The following is a 22,511-nucleotide window of genomic DNA, read 5'->3' as shown; positions in this document are numbered from 1 at the left end:
ACAAAGGTCATGGTCCTCATTTGAATGATTAACATTTTAGAGGAAAATATCAGGTCTTTAAATGACTCTTTTTATGATGGAAGATAAAACACTTGCCTATTTACTCATTTATTTTGTAATTAGGGGAGACGTTTCTCAAACTGTGGCTAACTGTACATGGCTGCACATTTTACTTGAGTACAAATGTTCAGGACTTCAGGAGGTACACAGACTACTTGTGGTGGTACTTGTGGTTCTCTGCAGGAATGTTTCATTTACTTTTGTCTCCTTGAGTTTGTCCTTCAGAACTATTCATATCACATTATACTTTGATTAGTCTTATTTTTATTAGAGCTGGTATAAAAATGTCCTGTTTTAGATCTGGTGGTACAACACGAACCGCTAAATATAGTTTTAGGTGGAACTTGGTATGGAAAGTTCAAGAACAACTGAATTGGACTTAAACCTGAAACCATTATATAGACCATGTGATTTTAAATGGTGTCGTGTAGTTGCTGGTGTCATCTGTATTTGAGCGGTGGCTTGAGTGCCTGAGTGTGTTCTTGTCACAGGCACCAGGCACTGACAGCTGTCTCCTGAACAATACTGGGCTCTCCTGTCTCAAGGGCTTGTGTAATTAAAGCACCTTTAAAACCATTTGTCCCATTGGGGCTCACTGGGAACACCATTTGACCTGCTAAACTCCACAGGGTAGTTGATTTGCAGTTTCTCTTATACCGTTTTAGTCTGAGAGCTAAATGCATTAAAATTCAGCTGTCGGCGCAGGAAAGGACTCATCATTCTGGGCTTTTTTATTCGCTTGCAGGTGCCTCTGGGAAGACGTCAATCAGTTGTGGAGCTGTTTTGACAGAGTTTGAGTGGAGATGTACGGGCTGCTGTGCGAGAGCCTCCACGACTTCATCAAGGAGTCGTACGGGGACGATGTGTGGAAACTGGTCCGGGAGAGGGCGGATATCAGACTGCACTCTTTTGTCACTCACCAGGTACTGAATGTTTTAAATGTGTGTAAATGATGGGCATGAAATAATGACGCTCCTCTCTAAAAATGCAGATGTGTGTCGGGTAAATAAAAGCTGGGAAATCACTCACACTATATCACATTAAATCACTACTATGAATTCATTATCATTGAACGAAATTGAGGCCATCACACGTAGTCAAATAAGCCAGATATTTGAACATCAAAATATATACATTCACACAAAATGGACTTAATATAAAATGTGCTGTTTGGTAAATTCTAAACCAACATTTGCTATCTTTTAAAAATACTTCATAAACATCCTATATATGAGTAAAATATGCAGACCGTTTACTACACTTTTGAGTCAAGTCATGAGAAGCAAGTCATTTTAGCAGTTTTCTATAAACCGTGCCAGCTTGTTTGTGACTTGTTGCTGGGATGTTCCAGGTGTACAGTGAGAGTGTGATTCCTCGCATCGCGAAGGCAGCCAGCGGAGTGACAGGAACGCCTTACAATGAGCTGATGAACTCCTGGGGCGTCTACTTCCTCGGGTTTGTGGGAAAGTATGGCTATGACAGGATTCTGAAGGTGAAAACTTGAGATACAAAAAGTTTTCGAGCTTTTTAGGATAGTAATAATGTTACTGTGGCATGTCTTTAGGTGTTGGGTCGTCACGTGCGTGACTTTGTGAACGGCCTGGACAACCTTCACGAGTATCTGCGCTTCAGCTACCCAAAGGTTCAGCCCCCGACCTTCTTCTGTCAGGAGGAGTCCGCTACTGGAGTCACCCTCCACTACAGGTCAGGAAACAAGGTCAAAGGTGCACTGTGAAATCTTTCTGGTGGAATGTCCCCCGCCTGCTTGTCTCTGGAGATGTTGGTGTTTTTATTGCTCAAAAATACCATGAAAAACAGACACATTCTTATAGTGAATGGGCATGTCTCTTTTCAATTTCAATTTCAATTTTTTTCACAACATACAAAAAAGATAATCAATAACATACAGTACATACAAAAAAGTATTAACAAAGAGCAGAAAGAAAAGCATTCTTATATATTATCAGCCTCCTTTTTCAACTCAGCACTTAAAACTTTCTCCGTGGAGATGGATAACATGAATACCATTCTGTGGAATATTCCAAACATTGCAATAAAAGGTCCATTGATACAAGATGGTGGTGGACCCTGAACACATGTAATGTCTAAAATAAAATAAGAGAGGGTAAAGACAGTGTGATCTTCTACCTTCTAGGAGCAAGCGAAAGGGCTACCTGCACTACGCCATGGGGCAGCTGCGGCAGATGGGGAAGCAGTTCTATGACACAGATATCCATGTGGAAGTGCTGTCCGAGCAGATGCTGGGAGATTATTCACATGTCACAATGAGGTAACCACACAACACATAATTGTACAACATATTGCAGTTCAAATCCCTGGCACACATCTGATCATTTTCAATATTTTGATGGATCCAGGTTGAACTTTGACAACTCTGCGTACCGCTACATCATGAAGGAAGATGAGGAGGAGCAGGAGATTCTGCCAATCACCTCAGATTTCTTCTTTGAGGTCTTCCCCTTTAACATCGTCTTCAGACAGGTTGGTGAAACGTAGCCCTATAAAGCTCACTGTTGAAACAGAATGTCTGACGATCTACAGTGACTTTTAGGACATGGTGGTGCACAATGTTGGCTCTGGACTGTCCACTGTCTTCCCTGATTTGGATGGGAAAAAGATCCATGATGCATTTTTGCTGGCTCGCCCCCTAGTGGAATTCACATGGAACATGGTTGGTCCATTATCTGTTCATGATATTATTTTGTTGTCAATGAGTAACAATCAAAAGATGGTCTGAGAAGGAACATTGGAGAGCAAATAACCTAGTTTATGCATGTGATGATGTGATGGGCAGATCAATACCAAATATTGATACTGATAGATATATCAAGTATGGATGCTTGTGCAGAAATATCAATACTTAAAATGTCTTTTGTTGATATTTTTGTAAAACATTATTCATATATTAGGTTTTATGCACCTATATTTACTATTAGGTTAGATAAAACAATGATGGCTAACGTAAAATTGTTCATAGTTGAGGAGTTTCAATGCATTTTAGTACAAAACTCCTTGGTATCGGTGTAGGATCGATTGCGATATTTGCCATAGTATTATTACTACCGTTTGTTGTGCTTGTCACATTGAATAACTGTGTCGCCATGAGAGACTAATATATAAATACATATATGTCTGTGCAGATTATCTCCCATCCCAACAACTTGTTTGAGATGACGTCCAAGGAGCCGGTGAAGAGGGAGAGGAACCTGCACAACCGCGTCCAGAGTAAGAGGGGCAGCCATGTAAACCCTCGCAGCGGTGTGTGTCTGGTGTGAAAGGGCAGTCAGATCAATTCACCTAATCAGACAGACACACTAGATTGCCGTTTTAATTCAATGGGGAAATGAGCAGCTAAATTATTGTCCCTGTGCTCTTTTAGGAGCCTCAACATTTAGACTAAGACATGGAGGGCAGACAGACTTGTTTGATGTCTTGATTAGCTCTAAAGGGATTGAATGCAGCAAAGTGAATTCTCGTCAGACTTGTCTCTGTAGTTGTCAACTTGTCGGCCCTTTTCTCCACAGATTCAGACTATGAAAACATAAACCGCACGGCTGATGTTGATGTGGAGCTCATGGCTTTCCAGTCCATCATTGGAGATGATTATAAAGGTTGTAACCTTTTGCATATCTATGCTTTGACATTAATACAAACAATGGAAAAACAAATTAACTTAAAAAGATAAAGTGCCAATTTAAAATGTACATTACATGTGAAATGTAACCTACAGAAAGATTTTTTTCTTCTCTCTGCTACTTTTCAATTGTGAATAAAAAATATTTACTATTTTGTCCATGCTATGAAGCAACACATTTTTTTCTTGATAGCCCCAACACATCTAAAACATTAATAATACAAACTCTAATATAATACAATACAAACTCACTTTGCCCCGAGAAGAATTTAGTTTGATCCTTTATTTAAGTGATGTAATTCATTCAAATTGTATTTATATAACATTGTAAACGGGCAGTTTCATATAATAGTACAGCACGGTCTTTAGTGAATGGTTTCCCTGTGTGCGTTTGCTCTCGTGGCTCTTTCAGACGGGAACAGTGCTAATGCGATGGAGAGCTGGGGCGATGGCAGCCGCTGCCTCAAACTCAAAGGACAGATGAGATACATGCCAGAATGGGAGTCCATCATCTTTCTGGGAACGCCTGTGTAAGACACTCCCCACACACACACTCAGATTTACATACAAAATATAGCTATTATTTAAATTTACCAGCTAAACTAATACAGTCGACAAAAGGGAAGAGCTAAACTGAATTACATGGCTGAAAATAAAAGCCTGGGCATTGAATCAAATCAGTGTCCTGTTCTAAGAGCACTTTACCATGCATGAAATGAGCTGCTAATTAGCTTTTAATCAGACAGAGCTGCTCTTGTGCGGCTAATGGGACCCTATTTCCATTTGAGTGTTTTCAGCAGAGTACATTATCAAAACATCTCCCGCCTACTCCCAAAACATTTGATTTCCGGAGTAAATCCCCTCCAGACTGCATTGACAAAACAATGGAAATGTAAAATGTCACATCACAAGTGTTACAATATTGCAGCATAAACACACAACAAAAACTCAAAAACCAAATAGGATTACTTATTCTTTCATCTTTTCTCTATGAACCTTTCCCAAGTATTTAAATTTTGGCAATTGTCTATCATTATTGTTGTTTTGTTGTTTGTTTTACACATTTTCTTTAACTGACTGGCGCAATAATTGTAATGTAATTCTGACTATTGGCACAGGCCTACCTTAAACAAGACATACATTTTACTGTGTTATTTTCTCACATATTTCTTCAGAATGGAGAGTCTGAGTGCTATGTTCAAGACGGGCCTGTACATCAATGACCTGAGCATGCACGACTCCAGCAGAGATCTGGTGCTGGCTGGAACTCAACAGTCCGAGGAGCTGAAGCGAGCTCTTATACAGGTTCACTGAACACGTCACGTTATTTGTTCACTGAAGCCTCTCCTCGCTCAGACCCCGCGGCTGCTTTTCAGACGACATCACGTCACCTTATAGGCCGTTAAACTGAGATCCATCCGCGAAAAACTATCATTGTCAATCTGCAGTGTTTTGCTGTGTTTCACTGAGATCTTAATACATAATTGCTACAGTCAATTGTTTTGTAATTGTGGGGATACGTTCAACAGCCCCACCTACTTTAAAGTCAATTTTGTATTAATTATATCCATGAACATCTCAAAAAATGAAAATTTAAGGAGTTTATTAGTGCAACAAAGGCTATGTGGGGCCTAATGTCCATTACACAGTCGTTTTCAGTCTGAAAACACATTTAAATCTTAAATTAGGGTTTGAATCACTTAGTTAATGAAGAAGGAACCCATTTAAAACACAATTATAAGTCATGTGGTCATTAGTTAGCACAAAGCTGATTTGCCCCAAGCAGGCTTTCAAACTATTATAATTTTTTAGGTGAAAACTAAATGGGTAATTTACCAGAACCTGGTGGTGGGGGGTCACAGTTGTTGCAGTCTGAAGGTCAACTATGGCGTATGCGAACTTGTTCCATTGTGAAAACAGGAGCAGAAGAAATCCAGTAAGTTGGAGGAGAGCATGAAGATGTTGGACTACGAGATGAAAAAGACGGACGACCTTCTGTACAGGATGATTCCCAAACCCGTGGCCAAGAGGCTGCGCAAAGGAGAGCCAGCCGTCAACACGTGTGAGGTGCGGACGCAAGAAACATGGATGATGTTGATGATAAATGGTCTCAACGTATAGAGCAGTGGAAAACACACACACACACACACACACACAAAAGGCAGGGTTAGTGTCTTGCCCAGGGACACAGGAGCAGTAAACAGGGATTAAAGTGCTTGCCTCCCTTAATCTAATCTTGAAATGGCTCTCTGTGGTGAAGTGTTTCTCTTTCGTTTGCTGGGAGGGCCAATCTTGTGTCAAAACAACAACAACAACAACAATCACGGCAAAAACAGCCTGTCATTTGCCGTAGCGGTCCCTAAAAGCAAAGGTGCATCCAAAAACAAACATCCCCGAGACTGAATGACAGAGAAAAACACTGGTGGTCGAGCGTTTCAAAGCCTGACCTTTGACCCTCAGCATCTTAGTTTGGATAGTGTCACTATACAATACTTTTCTTATTCTCTGTGTTTGTCTCGTCTCTACTTAATTCCCTCTTTCTTTCTCTTCAGGTGTTCCCGGACGTGACCATTCTGTTCAGTGATGTCGTTGGGTTCACGCGCATCTGCAGCCACATCACTCCCATGCAGGTGGTCTCCATGCTCAACACCATGTACACCCTGTTTGACACGCTGAGCGAGAAGCACCGAGTCTTCAAGGTTTGTGACACTGTTACATGCTGCCAAATGTGTCCTGCGTTCAATCCTGGTTTGCATTATTTACAGACACACAAAACAGTTCTGTAAAAATCTACACAGGAAAAAGAAAGAAAATATCATCTTTGTCATCTTTTTTTCATTTAACCATTTTATGTTGATTCGAAGCGAAGAATTTAGATTTTAAGCTTTCTATTCAAAACATACATATGTGTATTTAACATATTTTCAAATATTTGTCCAATTCCAACCCAATTTCTATCCCTTTTGGCAATGCTTTCATATTAGGTTCCTATTAAACTGTTTATAAGCCGCTAATAAGCACCATCTCTATGTATTTTTAAGCATGTATAAGGTGTTTACAAGCATTTATCACTTGTTTTTTGTAAATAGTTTAATAAGAATCATATATTAATGATTCTTATTAAGCATTTTGTTCATGGTTTGATTCAATTTTAATGTATTTTTCATGTATGGCCTATTAAGAATAAACTGTAGTGAAATATAGATATAAAAACAAACTTTAAATATACATACATTTTATGGCAAATCGAGCCACACACAGAATAATGATTATGTTTACTGCATTTCCAAAGGGCTGTTACACGTCTATAACTACTGTGTTCTCTTTGCAGGTAGAGACCATCGGTGATGCCTACATGGTTGTTGCCGGAGCCCCAGAAAAGACCAAATATCACGCCCATAACATCTGCGACATGGCTTTAGACATGGTCCGCTCCATTGACCACCTGAAAGACCCCTCTAACGGAAACCACATACAGATCCGAGTTGGTGGGCTCTGCAAAGACGCATGCTTTTCCTAGGCAGCGTTTTCATTTGGTTTGATGAGTGTGGTTGTTTGGTGCGCAGGTATCCACTCTGGGATGGTTGTAGCGGGCGTGGTGGGCCATAAGATGCCTCGGTACGGTCTGCACGGTGACACTGTCCACACTGCGTCTGCTATGGAGAGCAACGGCAAGGTAAAATTATCAAAACACTGCGTTAATATGTGTTCAGACAGTGAAGGGAAATCGCTAATCATGATTATTCAGGTCACAATAGACATATTTTGTTGTTTCATGTCAATCAAAAGTAAACCTAAATGTAAAATGCTTTGTTTCCTGGCTTTTTATGTTGGTGTAACTTTACTTTATCACTCAGAAAGAAGGTTCTCACATACTCGAAAGCTCTATTAGACAACAGTAATGAAAGAAAATGAAGGATGTCACTGTTGTTTTGTCAAGGTGTCAATAAGTGTGACTAAACTTAAAATCGTGACGCATCTTCTCAAAATATACAGACGCATGTTTCGTTTTTCAGGAAATGCATATCCAGCTGAGCAGTGCCACTTACGAGCACCTCAAAGGAAGCCATTTCATTTTTGAGAGAAGAGGAACCATTACCATCAAGGTCAGCTTTTCACAAGTGCCCCTGAAGCAATCACACATTAATCAGCAGCAGCTAATTGCCAATTCCTGTTGAACACACTGTCGAATGTCTGCCCTCTTTTTAGTACAAGACAAAGCTACGTGGTGTTTAAGTGGTGTCACCAATTTGATAAGAAAAGTTCACCAAAGATTAAGCAAAATGCAAAAATAGCAATCATCTGACTGAGGAGCTGGGGCACTCAATATTCAGAGCATGTGATTGTGTTTTATCAGTCGTTCACAAGCGTGTATTAAGTGATAATTGCAGGTTGTGAATCTCTGAGGTGTGTGCCAGATGAGGCAGGTGTTAATCACAGCAAGTGATTTATTATTTGTCATCCAGGGTTTTTATATTCAGAAAATTGCATTTGTTCTGTTACACGGCAGTAATTTGACAGTATTTGGCACTGTAAAGCGGAGCAAAATGTTATAGACTAATAACAATATGTAAAAAGAGGAGTTGATGTATTATGTCACCAAATGTTGCATTGCTTCAGTCACTCACACACCACATTCTTATCGGCGAGTTTTGCTTTAGTATTTTTCACAAGGGTCCAACTATTGAGACACTGCAGTCTCACTCTAAAGGTGCACTCTGTAAACTCTCACCTTGTTGCCATGGAAAATGTATTACTTTAAACATATCTATGTCACCTTTTTTCAACTTTAAAAAACAAAAAAACAAAAAACATGCTTTGCCAATGTGAGCGGAATCACCTCTACACAGATGTTACCTGTAAGGCAAGGTAAGGCAAGGCAAGTTTATTTGTAGAGCACATTTCATACACAAGGCAATTCAAAGTGCTTCACAGCAGGAAAAATGCTTTCAAATCACAAAGAAATTACAGAAACAGAAATACAATAAAATTAACTAAATTAAAAATTATCAATCCAACTGATTTTCTAAACTAATACAATCACAAACAAAAGAGAAGAGTGCAAAGAAAAAATTGTTTCAGTCATATGCGCAGCTAAACAAAACTGTTTTTAGCTTAGATTTGAACATTGTCAGAGTAGAAGCCTGTCTCACATCTTCAGGAAGACTGTTCCAGATTTTAGCTGCATTAAACTGAAACGCAGATTCCCCATGTTTAGTTCTGACTCTGGCACCAGCAGGATTCCGGTCCCTGAGGTCCTCAGAGTCCGAGATGGTTCATATGGCACTAACATATCCAAGATGTACTTTGGTGCTAGGCCATGGAGAGACTTGTACACAAGCAGAGCTGCTTTAAAGTCTATTCTCTGAGCCACAGGGAGCCAGTGCAGAGACCTGAGAACAGGACTAATGTGATCATACTTCCTGGTTCTGGTCAGGACCCGAACAGCAGCGTTCTGGATGTACTGCAGCTGTTTTACAGCTCGTTTGGAGGGCCGTTACAGTAGTCTAATCTACTGGAGACAAACGCATGGATAAGTCTCTCTAAATCTGGTTTTGACACTATATTTTTGATTTTGGCAATGTTTTTTAGATGGTAAAAAGCTGCTGATGTTATTGATTTGACGTGGCTATTAAAGTTCAAGTCTGAGTCCATTATTACCCCCAGATTTCTAACTTGGTTTGTAGGTTTAAGAGCGAGACTCTGGAGGTGACCGCTAACACTTTCTCTTTGTTTCTGTGGGCCAAAAACGATTATTTCAGTCTTGTCTGAGTTCAGCTGGAGAAAGTTGTTTTGCATCCACAAACTGATCTGTTGGATGCAGTGACAGAGTGAATCTACTGGTCCATAGTCACCTGCCGATAGTGAAACATAGATCTGAGTGTCGTCTGCATAATTGTGATAGGACACATTTTCACTGCGTATCAACTGACCTAACGGCAGCATGTAGAGGTTGAACAGAAGGGGACCCAGGACTGACCCTTGGGGCACTCCACAGGTCAGGGTCATGTGGTCTGAGACACAGCTACCAATTTCAACAAAGTACTTCCTGTCTTCCAGATAGGACCTTAACCAGTTTAGGGCAGTGCCAGTGATGCCCACCCAGTCCTCTAGTCTCTGTAAGAGGATCCGATGATCGACAGTGTCAAAAGCAGCACTCAGATCTAACAGAATTAAGACTGAGGCTTTGCCCGTGTCAGTGTTCAGGCGGATGTCATTTGTCACCTTGACAAGAGCAGTCTCAGTGCTGTGATGAGGTCTAAAACCTGACTGAAAAACATCAAATGAGTTGTTTATTAAGAGGAAATCTGTGAGCTGTTGGTAAACAACCTTTTCAAGGACTTTGCCCCAAAATGGCAGATTAGAGATGGGCCGGTAATGACTCAGTACTGCGGCATCAAGACTGCTCTTCTTTAGGAGAGGCTTTATGACCGCAGTTTTCAAAGACATTGGGAATGTTCCAGATTGAAGCGACATGTTAACTATGTGAGTGAGTGGTGCTAACAAACTGTTCAGCACAGACTTTAGAAATCTGGTGGGTAACACATCAAGGCAGCATGTAGATGAACTCAGACTGGTGATGATCTCATGGACAGTTTTGTCAGTTACTGGTGCAAAGTGAGTTAGCTCTAAGTGTCTTGGTGGTTTTAGGGTAATTTTTTGCATTGTGGGATTTATAGCATTTTTAATGCCCTGAACTTTGTCATTAAAGAATAATGCAAACTCATTACACTTGGATGTGGAAATGAGTTCTAACGGCAGCTGAGCTGGAGGGTTTGTTAATCTGTTTACTGTGGCAAACAGGACACGCGAGTTGTTACTGCAGCTTCCAATTATTTCAGAAAAATATCTTTCCCTAGTTCTACATAAGATTAGGTTGTACATGTTCAGCTTTTCTTTGTAAATCTCTTTTTGAACTTGGAGCTTTGACTTGCGCCATTTCCGTTCGGCCCTGCGGCACTCCCTTTTCTGTGCCCTGACCGAATCATCATTTCTCCACGGCGCCTTCTGCTTATTTTTAACCATTTTAGCCTTTATAGGGGCGATGGTGTCCAGAACATTCAAAACACTAGATGTAACAGCGTTCAACAAATCATTTACATTAGAACATGAGACATTTTCAAAGTTTATCATTTCCATAAACAGTGCACCTGTGCCATCATTTATGTGTCTCCTCTGAACAACTGCAGGACCAACCGGAGGTTTGGGAGAAACAGACAGGTCAAAGAAGACACAGAAATGATCAGACAGAGCAACATCGATCACATTAACATTTGAAATATTTACCCCCTTTGTAATTATGAGATCTAGAGTGTGTCCTTTGCTGTGGGTGGGGCCTCTCACATGCTGAGTAAGACTGAAGGTTTCAAGGACAGCATCAAGCTCTTTAGCGTTTCTGTCACAAATATTATCAACATGCACATTGAAATCACCTGTAATGACCAAACCATCAAAGTCTGTGCATATGACTGAAAGCATCTCAGTAAAATCATCAATAAAACTTTGGCTGTGCTGGGGAGGCTTGTATAAAACAATGAAGAGAATGGATGGAGACCATTTTAGCTCCATTTTAAAGGATACGTACTCAAATGATGAAAACACCCCAAAAGACAACCTGCGGGTAATTATTTCATCTCTAAAGACAGCACAGACTTCACCCCCTTTTTTGTTTTCTCGTGTTTCAGATTCAAACTTAAAGTTGGGTGGAGCAGATTCTATCAGAACTACATTTCCTGTGTTTTTGTCAAGCCATGTTTCAGTTAAAAACATAAAATCAAGATTATAAGAAGAAATATAATTATTAATTAAGAGAGATTTGTTACATAAGGATCTGACATTTAGCACAGCAAGTTTCAGACTAGTTTCAGTGGGACTGGGCTTTATCTTTTCACAGGGAATATGAATCACATTTCTCAGATTGGGCCTGGCTCGCATTTTGTAATCTCTGTAACTTGGCCTGTTGGCCCCACCTGCTTGTTTCCAACCTTGCAACCTGAAAACGCCCATCTAAAATAAGACAATAAGTTACAAAGTACTTGAAATAAGTATTTTTATATTATATTATTATATTTTGACTACCTTAATGTAAGATTGTAAGATAAATACTACTATTTATTTATGTATTTATTTATGTATTTATTTATTTATTTTTATCATTATTATTATTTGTATTATTATTATTAGTTTATTAGTTTATTATTAATTTTTCCAGTGCACCAGAAAAGGTTACGGGTACATAACACACCTTTAAGTGATACAAGTATTTGACTTAACAAAACCAATAACTATTTGCCAAACTTTGACCATTTCTTTGGCTGTTGTTCAGGGCAATGTGGAGATCGAGACCTACTGGCTGAAGGGGAAGCGAGACAAGGATGGTAACGCTCAGGCGGCTTGTCCACAGTTTGAGACCCAGACCATCAGTGAAGCCATCAGCAAAGCCACCATCTCTGACCCCGAGGCCACAGGGGACGAGGAGGGGCTGGTACGACCTCACCAGACGCCTCTGTCGCCGCTTCATTCACCCCTCTGTAACGACTGACTGAGGCGCTCCTCATTTGCTCTGGCCGCAGGTTTTCCCGCTGGTGGCCGGGGAGGACGATGATGACGTGAAGTCCATCCGCTCTCATCGCATCAAGATGGAGATTTCGGGTAATTCTCTGGAGGAGTCGATGGATGAGAGCCACGTGGAGGAGATGTCCGTGCATAAAGTGAGAGCTAGAGTTGGACATTTTGCTCATGTGTAAATTGTCGAGGGGAGGGTTCACCACCTGACTGATGATGTTACTTTTGGGGGGGGGGGAATCTATCTCCATGGAGACAAGTACTGTATGTTATGCCACAGGGCTAAATTACAGGTGTGAGGAGCAAGAATGTTTTACAAGGTTTTTTTGAGAATAAAGTCTGGCGGGAATGTAACACTTGGATACCAGCCGCCATAAAGAGAAGAAGAAGAAGAAGAAGAAGAAGAAGAAGAAGAAGAAGAAGAAGAAGAAGAAGAAGAAGAAGAAGAAGAAGAAGAAGAAGAAGAAGAAGAAGAAGAAGAAGAAGAAGAAGAAGAAGAAGAAGAAAGGTGGAGGAGGCGGATCCTCCATCAGAAAAGTTCGATGGTGCCCCTTTAAGACATATGATCATACTTTATCCAGTACAGTTTTGGGGTGCATATACAGTGAGATATCTACTGTATCTAGCGGTTTAAAAAGCTTTAGATTATAAATGTAAAATCTTTCCTTGTAAAAATGTCCTTCTTGAAAATGTGAAAAACGGATGTGGTTCACTTTAAACTTTTTGCAATGGTCCAAGGTTATCGCTCATTTACCTAATGCCTTTTGATCGTCATAGTTACCAGTACTCACCAGGATGAGTTTAAAAGCACTTTTGACTCAGAGCAGAGTTTACTGTCATGGTAAAGCTAACTAACAGCGCACTTTCTGCTTTGTGGAGAATAAAACGCTCTATATTTAGATGCAGACAAGGTACTGCGGTCTCATTTTGACACTAACAGCTGCTTTTACAATATTTCTGTGCTAGGACAGATTTTACTTTAATTATATTTTATATGAAAATCTCCTTTAATTTATAATATATTTTTTAAATTATCTATTTAAATACCAAACGTCCTACATTGTCTTTGTTTCTGTAATGAATGCTGTTTAACACTACCTTCTATTCTAAGTAATACTTCTTAATGCCGTGTACATTCTGCTCGTATGACTCCTCAGTCCCACTTTAAGGATGCAGTGCAGGATGGACTGGAGGACCCCCACCTGGAGCTGGACACCCCCATGTCAGATGGACATGAGTCTCTGACGCACTCACGCAGCAGCTCTTGTGACTCCCGCAGCTCCAAGAGTGCAATGTGCTCCGTGTCCTGAACAAAGACCACAGACTGATAATGCTACTTAAGCTATTTTGTGCCTCTTACTCAAAGCACTGACCTTTAGGGACACTGCAAACTCTGTGGTATTGTCCAAATGTCCTAGCTTTTATGGTAATGACAAGGCAGTAGTTCTATCTCATAATGGTAATGAGGATATATTTGAAAACCTGCCTAAAACTTTGCGCAATACTGTGACTGCTTTCAACGTTTGGCCTTATCACACGGTTAATTCCATTGGCGATTGAGACCAATTATAGTATAGTGCCTAACACTCAACACTCAAGTTACTACTGAATGCTAGAAGCCTTTTCTAGCTGTTTGTGGCGTTAAATTGCACAATAAAAACATCTGTGTTGGTTTAGTTCCAAACAGGCAGATCCAAAACAAAGAATTTGACCATGTTTGATGAACAGACAAGCTCTGGGTGAACATTTCAAATGAAATCCTCAAACTCATCACCACTTACAAAAGCAATGGAAAGATCAATAGCACAAAAACCTACTGGACCATATTATTATATGTTATTACTGTATTTGGTTTGGGTGGACATGATGCTGTTAATTTCCTGTATTCTTCTGCGACTTTGCACCGACATAATGTATTCAAAGAGCAACTCATTTCCACCCTGTCATTGTTTCATATCAGTCTTGTCAAATCACAATGTAAACAAGTGCCAGCTCTGGGAAAATAAAGTGCGATGATGGCTGAAAGGTGTTTGGAGCTTTGTGTCCCTGAGATACTGTCTCACACTGAATTCACAGACTGTAATTTATGATAAAGACTTGTTCAGCAGATACTCTGATCCGAGTGAGTTCTACTCAGAAGGACTAACGTACAACAGTTTGTTCTAACAGTTTGTTCTAATTTATTCATTTAGTTAGTGTTTTAAAACATTTGAAAATTCTGGTCTACCTGTAAAGACCCCATTGACATTTTCTGTTTTTTTTCCCCTTAATTAATTATCAAGCTCATGAGAAGGTAAAATACAAAGAAATGAAGCTATAACACTGTGGTTATGAATATAGTAGTAATAATTCTGAGAGGAATCAGGGCCAGTTTGTTCCCCAAACTATATAAAATATCTCCTAAAATGCAAACAAAATGAAATGCCTTTTATAGGCATTCTATCTATATAATTGTTTATTCCCTAAATCTAATGTTTTGTTCAAATAGACTCAGGCTTTGAAAAAGGAATTGTCAAAACCCAACCAATGCTCCATTTACTGTCTGTCAGTCCAACAGCAGCTTTACTCCTTATATTTACCAGAGAGAATCTAGGCAGGATTTTAAATCAGATTTTGCTCTGGGCGGAGCTTGTTTATAATTAGAGTAAATTAGACAACAGAAACCAAAACCACAGACTCTGAGCTTCACAGAGAGTCCAGCCTATTGTTGTATGGTTTTGGTCTATAACTAACAATTTAAGACTACATAAATGACCCACACAAAAACATTTTTTCAACACTAATACACATTTGTCTTACTTCTATAGATTTCCCATCATTTTATTGACACCTATACAGTGGCCGTGTCATTGCGCATACTTCTCCATCTATAGACTGCAGCAGCACAATTTTAACTGGAGACAAATAGAAATCAATGTGACTCTCTTGAGACCTGAGCCCATCTATTTGGCTTTCCAATACAAGGACGGGGGACGCACATCCATAACACATGCCACTGCGCCCGCAAAGACGGTGACGCATAAACACAATAACAACACATCAACAGTTTTAGACAATGTTGCCGCCTGTCTGGCATTCAGATGAGCTACATTTGTAAGTGGCATCCTCTCTGTCAAGGCTGCAGCCATTGGTCATTGGCAAGTCTCTGGGGGGAGTCCCGATGGAGCAGTGGAAGCAGAAGGTGTAGAAGAAAGCCATTAGCAACAGCAAACACACTCCACAGAATATAACGATAATAACGATAGTGTGGGCTTGCATGGCTGTCTCCTCCTGTGGCAGTAGAGGGGTCACGGGGGCAAATGGTGCCCCGCTCGCGTTGAAGTTGGGCATCATTGTCCATAATTGCAGATGGGGCAGCTGGGATACCTCTGACATAATGATGATAAAGGCCTATGAATACAAAGAAAAGACTAAACAAATCAGCGATGCAGGAAAATAGCACACCTGCCTTGTTAAAATCATGCATCCAATCACATCTCAAAGTGGCCGCTTGTTTATAAAAAGTAATTGTCCTACCTGTTTTCGTGGTTGAAGTCTGGTCCAGCCTGGGTGTCTGTGTGTGTGACTCTGGGGAGGCTGTCTTTTGATGAGCAACAGTGGGAGAAATGAGAAAGTGAAGGGCCACAGAGCAAAGAGCGGGAAGGCTGGAAACAGGAGGACAAGAAGTAAATGCAGAGGAGAGATGTGGACCCACTAAGAATAACAGAGAGAGGTTGCCATGGAAACACATGATGAGGGTCATCCTCTATCAAGGTACGGCTGTACTGTGTATGGAGACAATGCACATGATAGTGCTGGCTAACAACTGGCTGCAATTGTTGGTCAGATTTGAAAGCTAAAGTACATGTCTTCAAATTTCCCCAATCAAAACTGCAACATTTAAACAAACAGCTTGATATCAGAGGACTTTTCCCATTCAAAAGATACAATATATTTAGTTTTGAGTGGTGATACATTTTCATCACTCTGAAACTCATGCAAAGCTGAAAGTCTTAAGAAAATAAATATATAATATCTGTGATTTCTTCCCCAAATTTTGTCAGGACAGAGACAAAGCCAGTGCTCATTCACAAGCATCATCTCTTTGTTTGGAATTGATGTCAAGTACAGTCAGATTGATGAATAAAATGACAAGATACACTTGAACCTTGTCCAAGGTCATTTTGAAGGACGAGTTTGATCAAGGCAAAAGATGTTGTGTTCATGAGACGGCAGAACACTCATCACACAAGTTGAGCTGGAGAACAGGTCAAAATGTATGGGAGAATTTCCTGTTTAACTTCAGACTGCAGATTTATTGTCCTGGTTTACAGTGAACATCTCTGTAATTACTGGACCAATCCACGAGAAAACAACAACAACAACAACAACAACAACAACAACAACAACAACAACAACAACAACAACAATAACAACAACAACACAAAGTCAAACCTTTTCAAACCCCAAAGAAGTGCTTGTTGTCAGTTGAAAGGACTTAAAGCCACAAAAGTAGTATTCTGAGTTTATTAGCGAGCCAATCCAAAACACTTATGACTGGGTTCAACATTTGTGGATCAAGAAATTGGATATTTCTTACCTCCCACAGAGCTGATCTCTGCGGGAGGTTTACTTATTTTGAGGTTTACTTATTTACTTTGTCCAACAGTGTGGACTTGGTTAAAGGTGTTATATTTAGTTTTTCAGTTGAGGGGGTTACGCCAACCGCTTGTTTCCATGGAGATGTTCTTACTTTGCCTGGAATGTTCCACAGTATAACATACAACGTATATCTATCTCATTACGGATCTTTATATTGCACAAAAACACCAAAGCAATATGCATACATATATGCCATACTGTGGAGCATTCATGACAAACCAATGCATTGGGCACAAACAGGTGGCACACACCACACCAGAAAAGTGACATAGTGCACCTTTAAATTGAATGCACTTCTTGGGATTTAGGGTAGGTTTTGTGATTTTGTGAGATAATTTGGAGTAGATTCTCCTTGATTAGTCAAATAAACAGTCAATTCTTGTTCTGACATATACATTCTGGATGACTTTATGACGCAATCACCTTCACACAAAGATCAGCCCATTTTTCTTGTGTGTAAATCACATCTTGAAGTCTGTGATGAAAAGGAAGGCATTCTGTGTCTCTTTCAACACGCCATAATGAAGCACTCTGCACAAATTGCTCTGACAAATGATCGCGTTTGTGCGTCTGGAAGCACATGGTGCACACATCTGGACATGACAAGTGTCATATGGCCAAATGCCTCTCTGCTGCGGGATAATGGCAGCAGCGCACTGTAACGAGAGCTCGGCAGAATTAATATATACTGTAAAAACAATTTCAACAACAGTCTGCTGCAGCTGCGAATTAGTCACCCAATTCGTGTTATTTCCTGTTGGCAGAGGAGGCATGCCTTGAAGATTAGATATCTTGTTCTGCCATGCTCCTTTACTGTAAACTGCAGTCTCTAATGTGGCTTTGTTCCTAATTAGGCTTCCTCAAAGCGTGAGCACTGTTTAATCTGGAAACTGTGAGCAGCTAGAAAATCAAATGTGCAGAGTTTTTGTTTTTACTTTCCAAACTTGACTTCCACAAATTACAGCTTATGTGTTTTCTGCATTGCCTTTTTGGCCTAGTTAGTAAACTTGTCAACACAAAACCGCCTAATCAGTTTGTAAAATCATGAAAAAACTCAGAACCAAAAAGTAAAAACTAGTTATTTTATTTTCAAATGCCACATATTATATCTGCACTCGGATACAATAGTTTTCTTATACATTAGTGTGTTAGTGTTTCAAACCAATACACCAGACATAGCTGAACTGCATAAAAGTTAAAACACGACTAATTAAAATGATGTCTCTAAACTGACTTCATGAAAATAACACAAATTGTAAAACAGTTGAGTGCACAATATGACATCTTTACAAGTTCATTGTATTTTCTAATCTTTGGTCGGCTTCTTCTTCCTGTTTGCAATGTTGCTACAAATCCAGTTCATGCCGTCCTGTAGAAAAACAAAAACCTCATTATTTTAGAGTTATAGCTGGTTTGTGTCTTTATCACATTCTGTTCTGTCGACAAAAACCACATGTTTACATACGGTGCATCGATTTGAGCGCTTTGGAGGCGTTATGTTGTTATAAAACATGAAATACTTTGTGTATGACTAGTGCTTTAACCTAGCTTGTCTCTTGACCTTGTATCGTACAGCATATAACAAGTAATAGTCATAAAGGAACAGAACAACCTCCACAAACTAACAAAGCAAACCAAAACGAGTGAAACCAGCAGCATGTATGAGTGGTGATTTGGGTCAGTCTAACGCCAAAAATCAATGCAAGCCAAAGGGCGGGGTTGCGGGGGGGGGTGAGTGTGCCGGACCTGGACTCCCTCCCCGGACACGGCGGAGCAGGCTTGGATCTGCCACTCTCTGTCGCGGTACGTGTGGAGGTTCAGCCCCTCTGCGATCTCACTGGCCGGGGACGCCGTGGCCAGGTCCTGTTTGTTGGCAAAGATGAGAACGGGAACGCCCTTGAGGTTTTCCTCGTCAATCAGCTCGGACAGCTCCTTCACGCGCACACACAAACATACATCAGTGTTTCAATCCATGGCCTTCACACTATTGCTTGTTGCAAGTCATTCCCCATTCTCTGTTAATAAAACATCAGCGCAGAGATCTCACCAGTCCCGTCTCCTCAAAGCGCTTCTTGTCTGCACTGTCGATAACATAAATCTGTAACAAGGCGTGAAATGTAAAACAGGGAACTGGAGACGTGTATTGCAGTTTAAATCAAAGTTGCACTCACCAAGAGATCTGTGTTGTCCAGGTATTTCTTCCAGAAGGCTCTGATCTTTCTCTGTCCTCCGATGTCCCACACGTTAAGTTTCATACCGTGAGAAGCCACGCTCTTTATGTTGAAACCCTAGGAAGAAAATACATTTGATATAAGTGGGAATTGGGAGTTGGATATTTCTGTGCATCTGGTCAAGGCCGATTACTCATACAAAGTAATAATGTAGTAGCTGGAAGCATAAAAGTCATGGCAAGTTAATATGCCTAATCCTTTGCACTAAGAGTGGTGAAAACAGAAACATTTGTTGTGATTTTTGTGCTAGATTTTATGACAATTTTCTTCAATACACCCGAGGCAAAATGGATACAGCCACACTTGTACATCCACAATACTACGCCACTTTGCACTACTTTGCAATTTATTTCGCATATTCTATCTTTCAGCCCTGCAAATCTTATGTAACCTCTTTATCCTGACAAGCGTGCGGTTGAGGAGCAAATCTGAGGATAAGACTGGACGGATCAGCCGAGTGTTCGTGTTTATATGTCAAGTGTGATTTAGATTTACAGTGATCATTGCCATGTTGATGCCACTGGGCCTCTCCACACCGCGCTCTGCTGCTCTTTTACTTGCTCTCTGCGAGTAATGTAACTGTACTTAAGCATCTAATGATTTACAGCTCACACAGGGCCGTGTCTGCTTTTTTTTTTTTACAATGCACCACGAATCCGCAATTAAGTAATGTATCTCTAGGACGACCGACCTATCAAAGCACACGTTTATCGTCTTAGTCCACTTTGATAGCTGTTATTTCATTTTGCAGAATGCTACAAAAGCAAAGGTTATGTGAATCCTATTACTGTGGAAGAGAGCATGGTCCAGCTGGTCTCTCAAGATTAGATCCAATCCCCCAGCCTTTTGTAATGCTGCCAGTACAGTGGACCTACAAAATAAAGTCCTAAGAAAAGTAAATGTTTCCCTGGCACTAACAAAAGATGCTGTTTACGTTGTCTCGTCTGTTTTGGTGCAACGAAGAAAACGCTACTGTCCACCTGCTGTAGACCGCTGTGGACGCTTACTTGTGTCGGCGTGATGGTGCTGACATCTTCTGAGGCAAGACTCTTCAACAAAGTGGTCTTGCCCGCGTTGTCCAGTCCCAAAAGCACTATGCGGACCTCCTGCTCCGTGGTCCCCCTTAGCTTCTCGATGACAGAGAGTAAGCCCTACACAACGGAACAACAGAGCAACATTGTGGCATTTAGATGAATAGGCCCGTAGATGTTTGCAGGCTAATTCATACACTGTTTTAGCATTCTCAACAGCCCTCATTATTTATACAGTTTACCTATCCTGGGAAAGAGCACCTCTGACAGCTCATTCATCACCGCGCGTTTCAATTTAGTTCGTTTTTGTGACTTGAATAACACATAGGAGAGCGGCCCCTGGAGAACCCGCACCAGCTATTATTCTGATGTGGGCAGACTGAGAAAAGCATATGAAATTAGAAACAAGAACTAACTTTTGGTGCCAACTCTTTTGCCCCGTCCTGTCTGGGCTTTCGACAGCTCCAACTGACCCTGTAACACCTAATCTGTGGCCTAATTTAAAATAAAGCGCAACACCGATGAGTGCTATTAATCAATGGTGGAGAAAAGAAGCTGTACATTTGAAATCTTTGGCTATTTTTAAGGCTATGTTGCTTTTTTTGACTTAGTCATATACAAACAGTTTGATGCTTCCATGAGCTATTTCAAAACAGTCCGGGCGTCTTACCTTTGGAGCTTCTCCCATCTTGCTGTCTCCCCTTTGGCCTTTCTGAAGACTCCAGCTACATTCTCCAGTGAACCTCACTCAGGTGTTGTCCAGTTGCCCCAGGGTAGCTCTCCACACAAAGCTATTCTTCTCCCTTTATTGTCCCAATTCAGCAAGTTCAAGCGCGATGGTAACGTCTAGCTCTACCTGTTAATTTGCTCCTCGGGGTTAGCAAGCACGGGGAAGGGGGAAGTGGTGGATGGGGTTTGGGATTAGAAGGCCAGAATTAGCCTCGGTCATCCATGCACAGGCCACAGACCTCACCCCCCCCAGAGCAGCGACTACGCCTGCTGCCTCTCCACTTTGCACTGGCTTTACCTGGATTATCTCTTCACCACCTGCTATAGGAGGAATAGACAGTGCTCCTAACTGTAACACAGACACATGCACAGGAGGAAAACAGGATTGTGGGGAAAACGCTTTAATGGTCAACAAACACGTATGGCTTAAACTTCCAAGGATTAAGTTGTGCAAGTTATTTTCTAAAGCAGGGCAGCATTATTTTCACATGTATCCATTACATGAGTGGCATCCCAAAGCGGCTCTGTGCGCAGCGATGTGCAGAGCGGTGAGCAGAGCATTCGAGCAGGATTAGTCTCACCACGCCTGCCTCTCTGGATTAAAACATTTGCAGGATCTCTTCCTCGACTCGACAGGCTTTGTGGTCACGGGGTGTGGCCATGTTACTGCTGTGTAACATAATAGACACTCTGATAGCCTGGATCAATGGTTCTCAAACTCAGGTGCAGGTATTAGTGATAATATTGCTTCTACACGTTTTTGTCATTACTGCAGTAAGTCCAGAGATGAGACCTTTCCTAATGTTGGTCTAGTTCTGCTTTAAACCTGACCAATGTGGACTTGGTTTGGTCTTGAACTAGTCCTGGTTTAGTCCTGACCTAGTCCAGGTTTAGCTACAGGTTTAGTCCTGGTTTCGTTTATTTGATGTAGTGAATGTGCATATGTGAAGGCACTTTAAGATAAGATAAGATAAGATAAGATAAGATAATCCTTTATTGTCCCACATGGGGAAATTTCATTGATGCAACGCAGGAAGATACAGAGGTAGACACAGAAGAAAAGAACAGATCACTTATAGGAAGTTTGAAAAACACTCTCAGTAGAAGATCTCCTATGAACAAAAACTCCCATAGACAAAACCTCCCATTTCCCAACAAGGGATGGGGGGGAAAAATAATAAAGATAAAAATAAATAATAAATAAAATTGCATGTGATCACGACAGTAATTGCACATGAATTGCACAGTAACTGCACATGAATTGCACAGTAACTGCACATGAATTGCACAGTAACTGCACATGAATTGCACAGTAACTGCACATGAATTGCACAGTAATTGCACAGTAATTTACACCTACACATTAAACCAGAATTTGTCTTGTACACAGTTTGGCAATTTAGTCTTTACTGTCATCAATATTTTTTGTTAATGAATGTTATTAAATGGCAAGCGTTTTATTTATTTTTATATTAGAGTATATGAGCATTCAGATGTGGCCATGGATCACACTACAATATAAAGCCTACAACATATTACATAACAGCACTAGAGTAAGAGTGGCCTATATGGATAGTGTTTACTTTTTAGTCTTAAGGA

At 40.6% G+C, this 22,511-nt stretch overlaps 2 protein-coding genes and 1 long non-coding RNA gene across 5 annotated transcripts; 1 reads left to right on the top strand and 2 right to left on the bottom strand.

The window, feature by feature from the left end:
* Window positions 1-646: 646 nt before the first annotated feature.
* Window positions 647-14,305, top strand: LOC140354333 (soluble guanylate cyclase 88E-like). Of its 3 annotated transcripts, XM_072439308.1 has the most exons (19): window positions 647-690; window positions 807-983; window positions 1,412-1,552; window positions 1,625-1,764; window positions 2,216-2,350; window positions 2,439-2,562; window positions 2,633-2,752; window positions 3,222-3,339; window positions 3,606-3,692; window positions 4,128-4,245; window positions 4,891-5,020; window positions 5,636-5,782; window positions 6,268-6,414; window positions 7,047-7,203; window positions 7,282-7,391; window positions 7,732-7,821; window positions 12,042-12,200; window positions 12,289-12,426; window positions 13,438-14,305. In XM_072439308.1, exons 2-19 carry the CDS (start codon window positions 864-866, stop codon window positions 13,588-13,590), a joined length of 2,334 nt encoding a protein of 777 aa, XP_072295409.1. In that variant the 5' UTR covers window positions 647-690; window positions 807-863; the 3' UTR covers window positions 13,591-14,305. The 3 variants fall into 3 exon arrangements, with proteins under 3 accessions (XP_072295409.1, XP_072295399.1, XP_072295417.1); XM_072439298.1 differs by lacking the exon at window positions 647-690 and having other exon boundaries at window positions 723-983; XM_072439316.1 differs by lacking the exon at window positions 647-690 and having other exon boundaries at window positions 724-983; window positions 3,222-3,306.
* A 774-nt stretch (window positions 14,306-15,079) lies between these two features.
* Window positions 15,080-15,941, bottom strand: LOC140347207 (uncharacterized). The gene is made up of 2 exons (XR_011924359.1): window positions 15,797-15,941; window positions 15,080-15,670 (listed from the first exon to the last, which is right to left on the bottom strand). It is a non-coding gene; the product is annotated as an uncharacterized lncRNA (long non-coding RNA).
* Window positions 15,942-18,077: 2,136 nt separating this feature from the next.
* On the bottom strand, window positions 18,078-21,211 carry arl3l1 (ADP ribosylation factor like GTPase 3, like 1). The gene is made up of 6 exons (XM_072439288.1): window positions 20,854-21,211; window positions 20,160-20,303; window positions 19,093-19,209; window positions 18,969-19,019; window positions 18,668-18,853; window positions 18,078-18,290 (listed from the first exon to the last, which is right to left on the bottom strand). Exons 1-6 carry the CDS (start codon window positions 20,869-20,871, stop codon window positions 18,228-18,230), a joined length of 579 nt encoding a protein of 192 aa, XP_072295389.1. The 5' UTR covers window positions 20,872-21,211; the 3' UTR covers window positions 18,078-18,227.
* Window positions 21,212-22,511: the final 1,300 nt, after the last annotated feature.

Source organism: Eucyclogobius newberryi, unplaced genomic scaffold (genome assembly GCF_026437365.1).
Source record: "Eucyclogobius newberryi isolate DKJ021-1_F unplaced genomic scaffold, fEucNew1.0.hap1 SCAF_11, whole genome shotgun sequence".
In the NCBI taxonomy this organism is placed as follows: Eukaryota; Metazoa; Chordata; class Actinopteri; order Gobiiformes; family Gobiidae; genus Eucyclogobius; species Eucyclogobius newberryi.
This window is presented reverse-complemented; position numbering and strand designations above follow the sequence as displayed.

Bases quoted from the DNA above. Each gene is read 5' to 3' on its own strand.
- LOC140354333 (XM_072439308.1), top strand. From the start codon at position 864: ATGTACGGGCTGCTGTGCGAGAGCCTCCACGACTTCATCAAGGAGTCG. The intron at 2,351-2,438 runs GTAACCACACAA...TGATGGATCCAG, and splicing joins TATTCACATGTCACAATGAG to GTTGAACTTTGACAACTCTG. The intron at 12,201-12,288 runs GTACGACCTCAC...CTCTGGCCGCAG, and splicing joins CAGGGGACGAGGAGGGGCTG to GTTTTCCCGCTGGTGGCCGG.
- arl3l1 (XM_072439288.1), bottom strand. The intron at 18,854-18,968 runs GTGAGATCTCTG...GTGCGCGTGAAG, and splicing joins GCTTTGAGGAGACGGGACTG to GAGCTGTCCGAGCTGATTGA. The intron at 18,291-18,667 runs GTCCGGCACACT...GTTTTTCTACAG, and splicing joins TGTCCGGGGAGGGAGTCCAG to GACGGCATGAACTGGATTTG.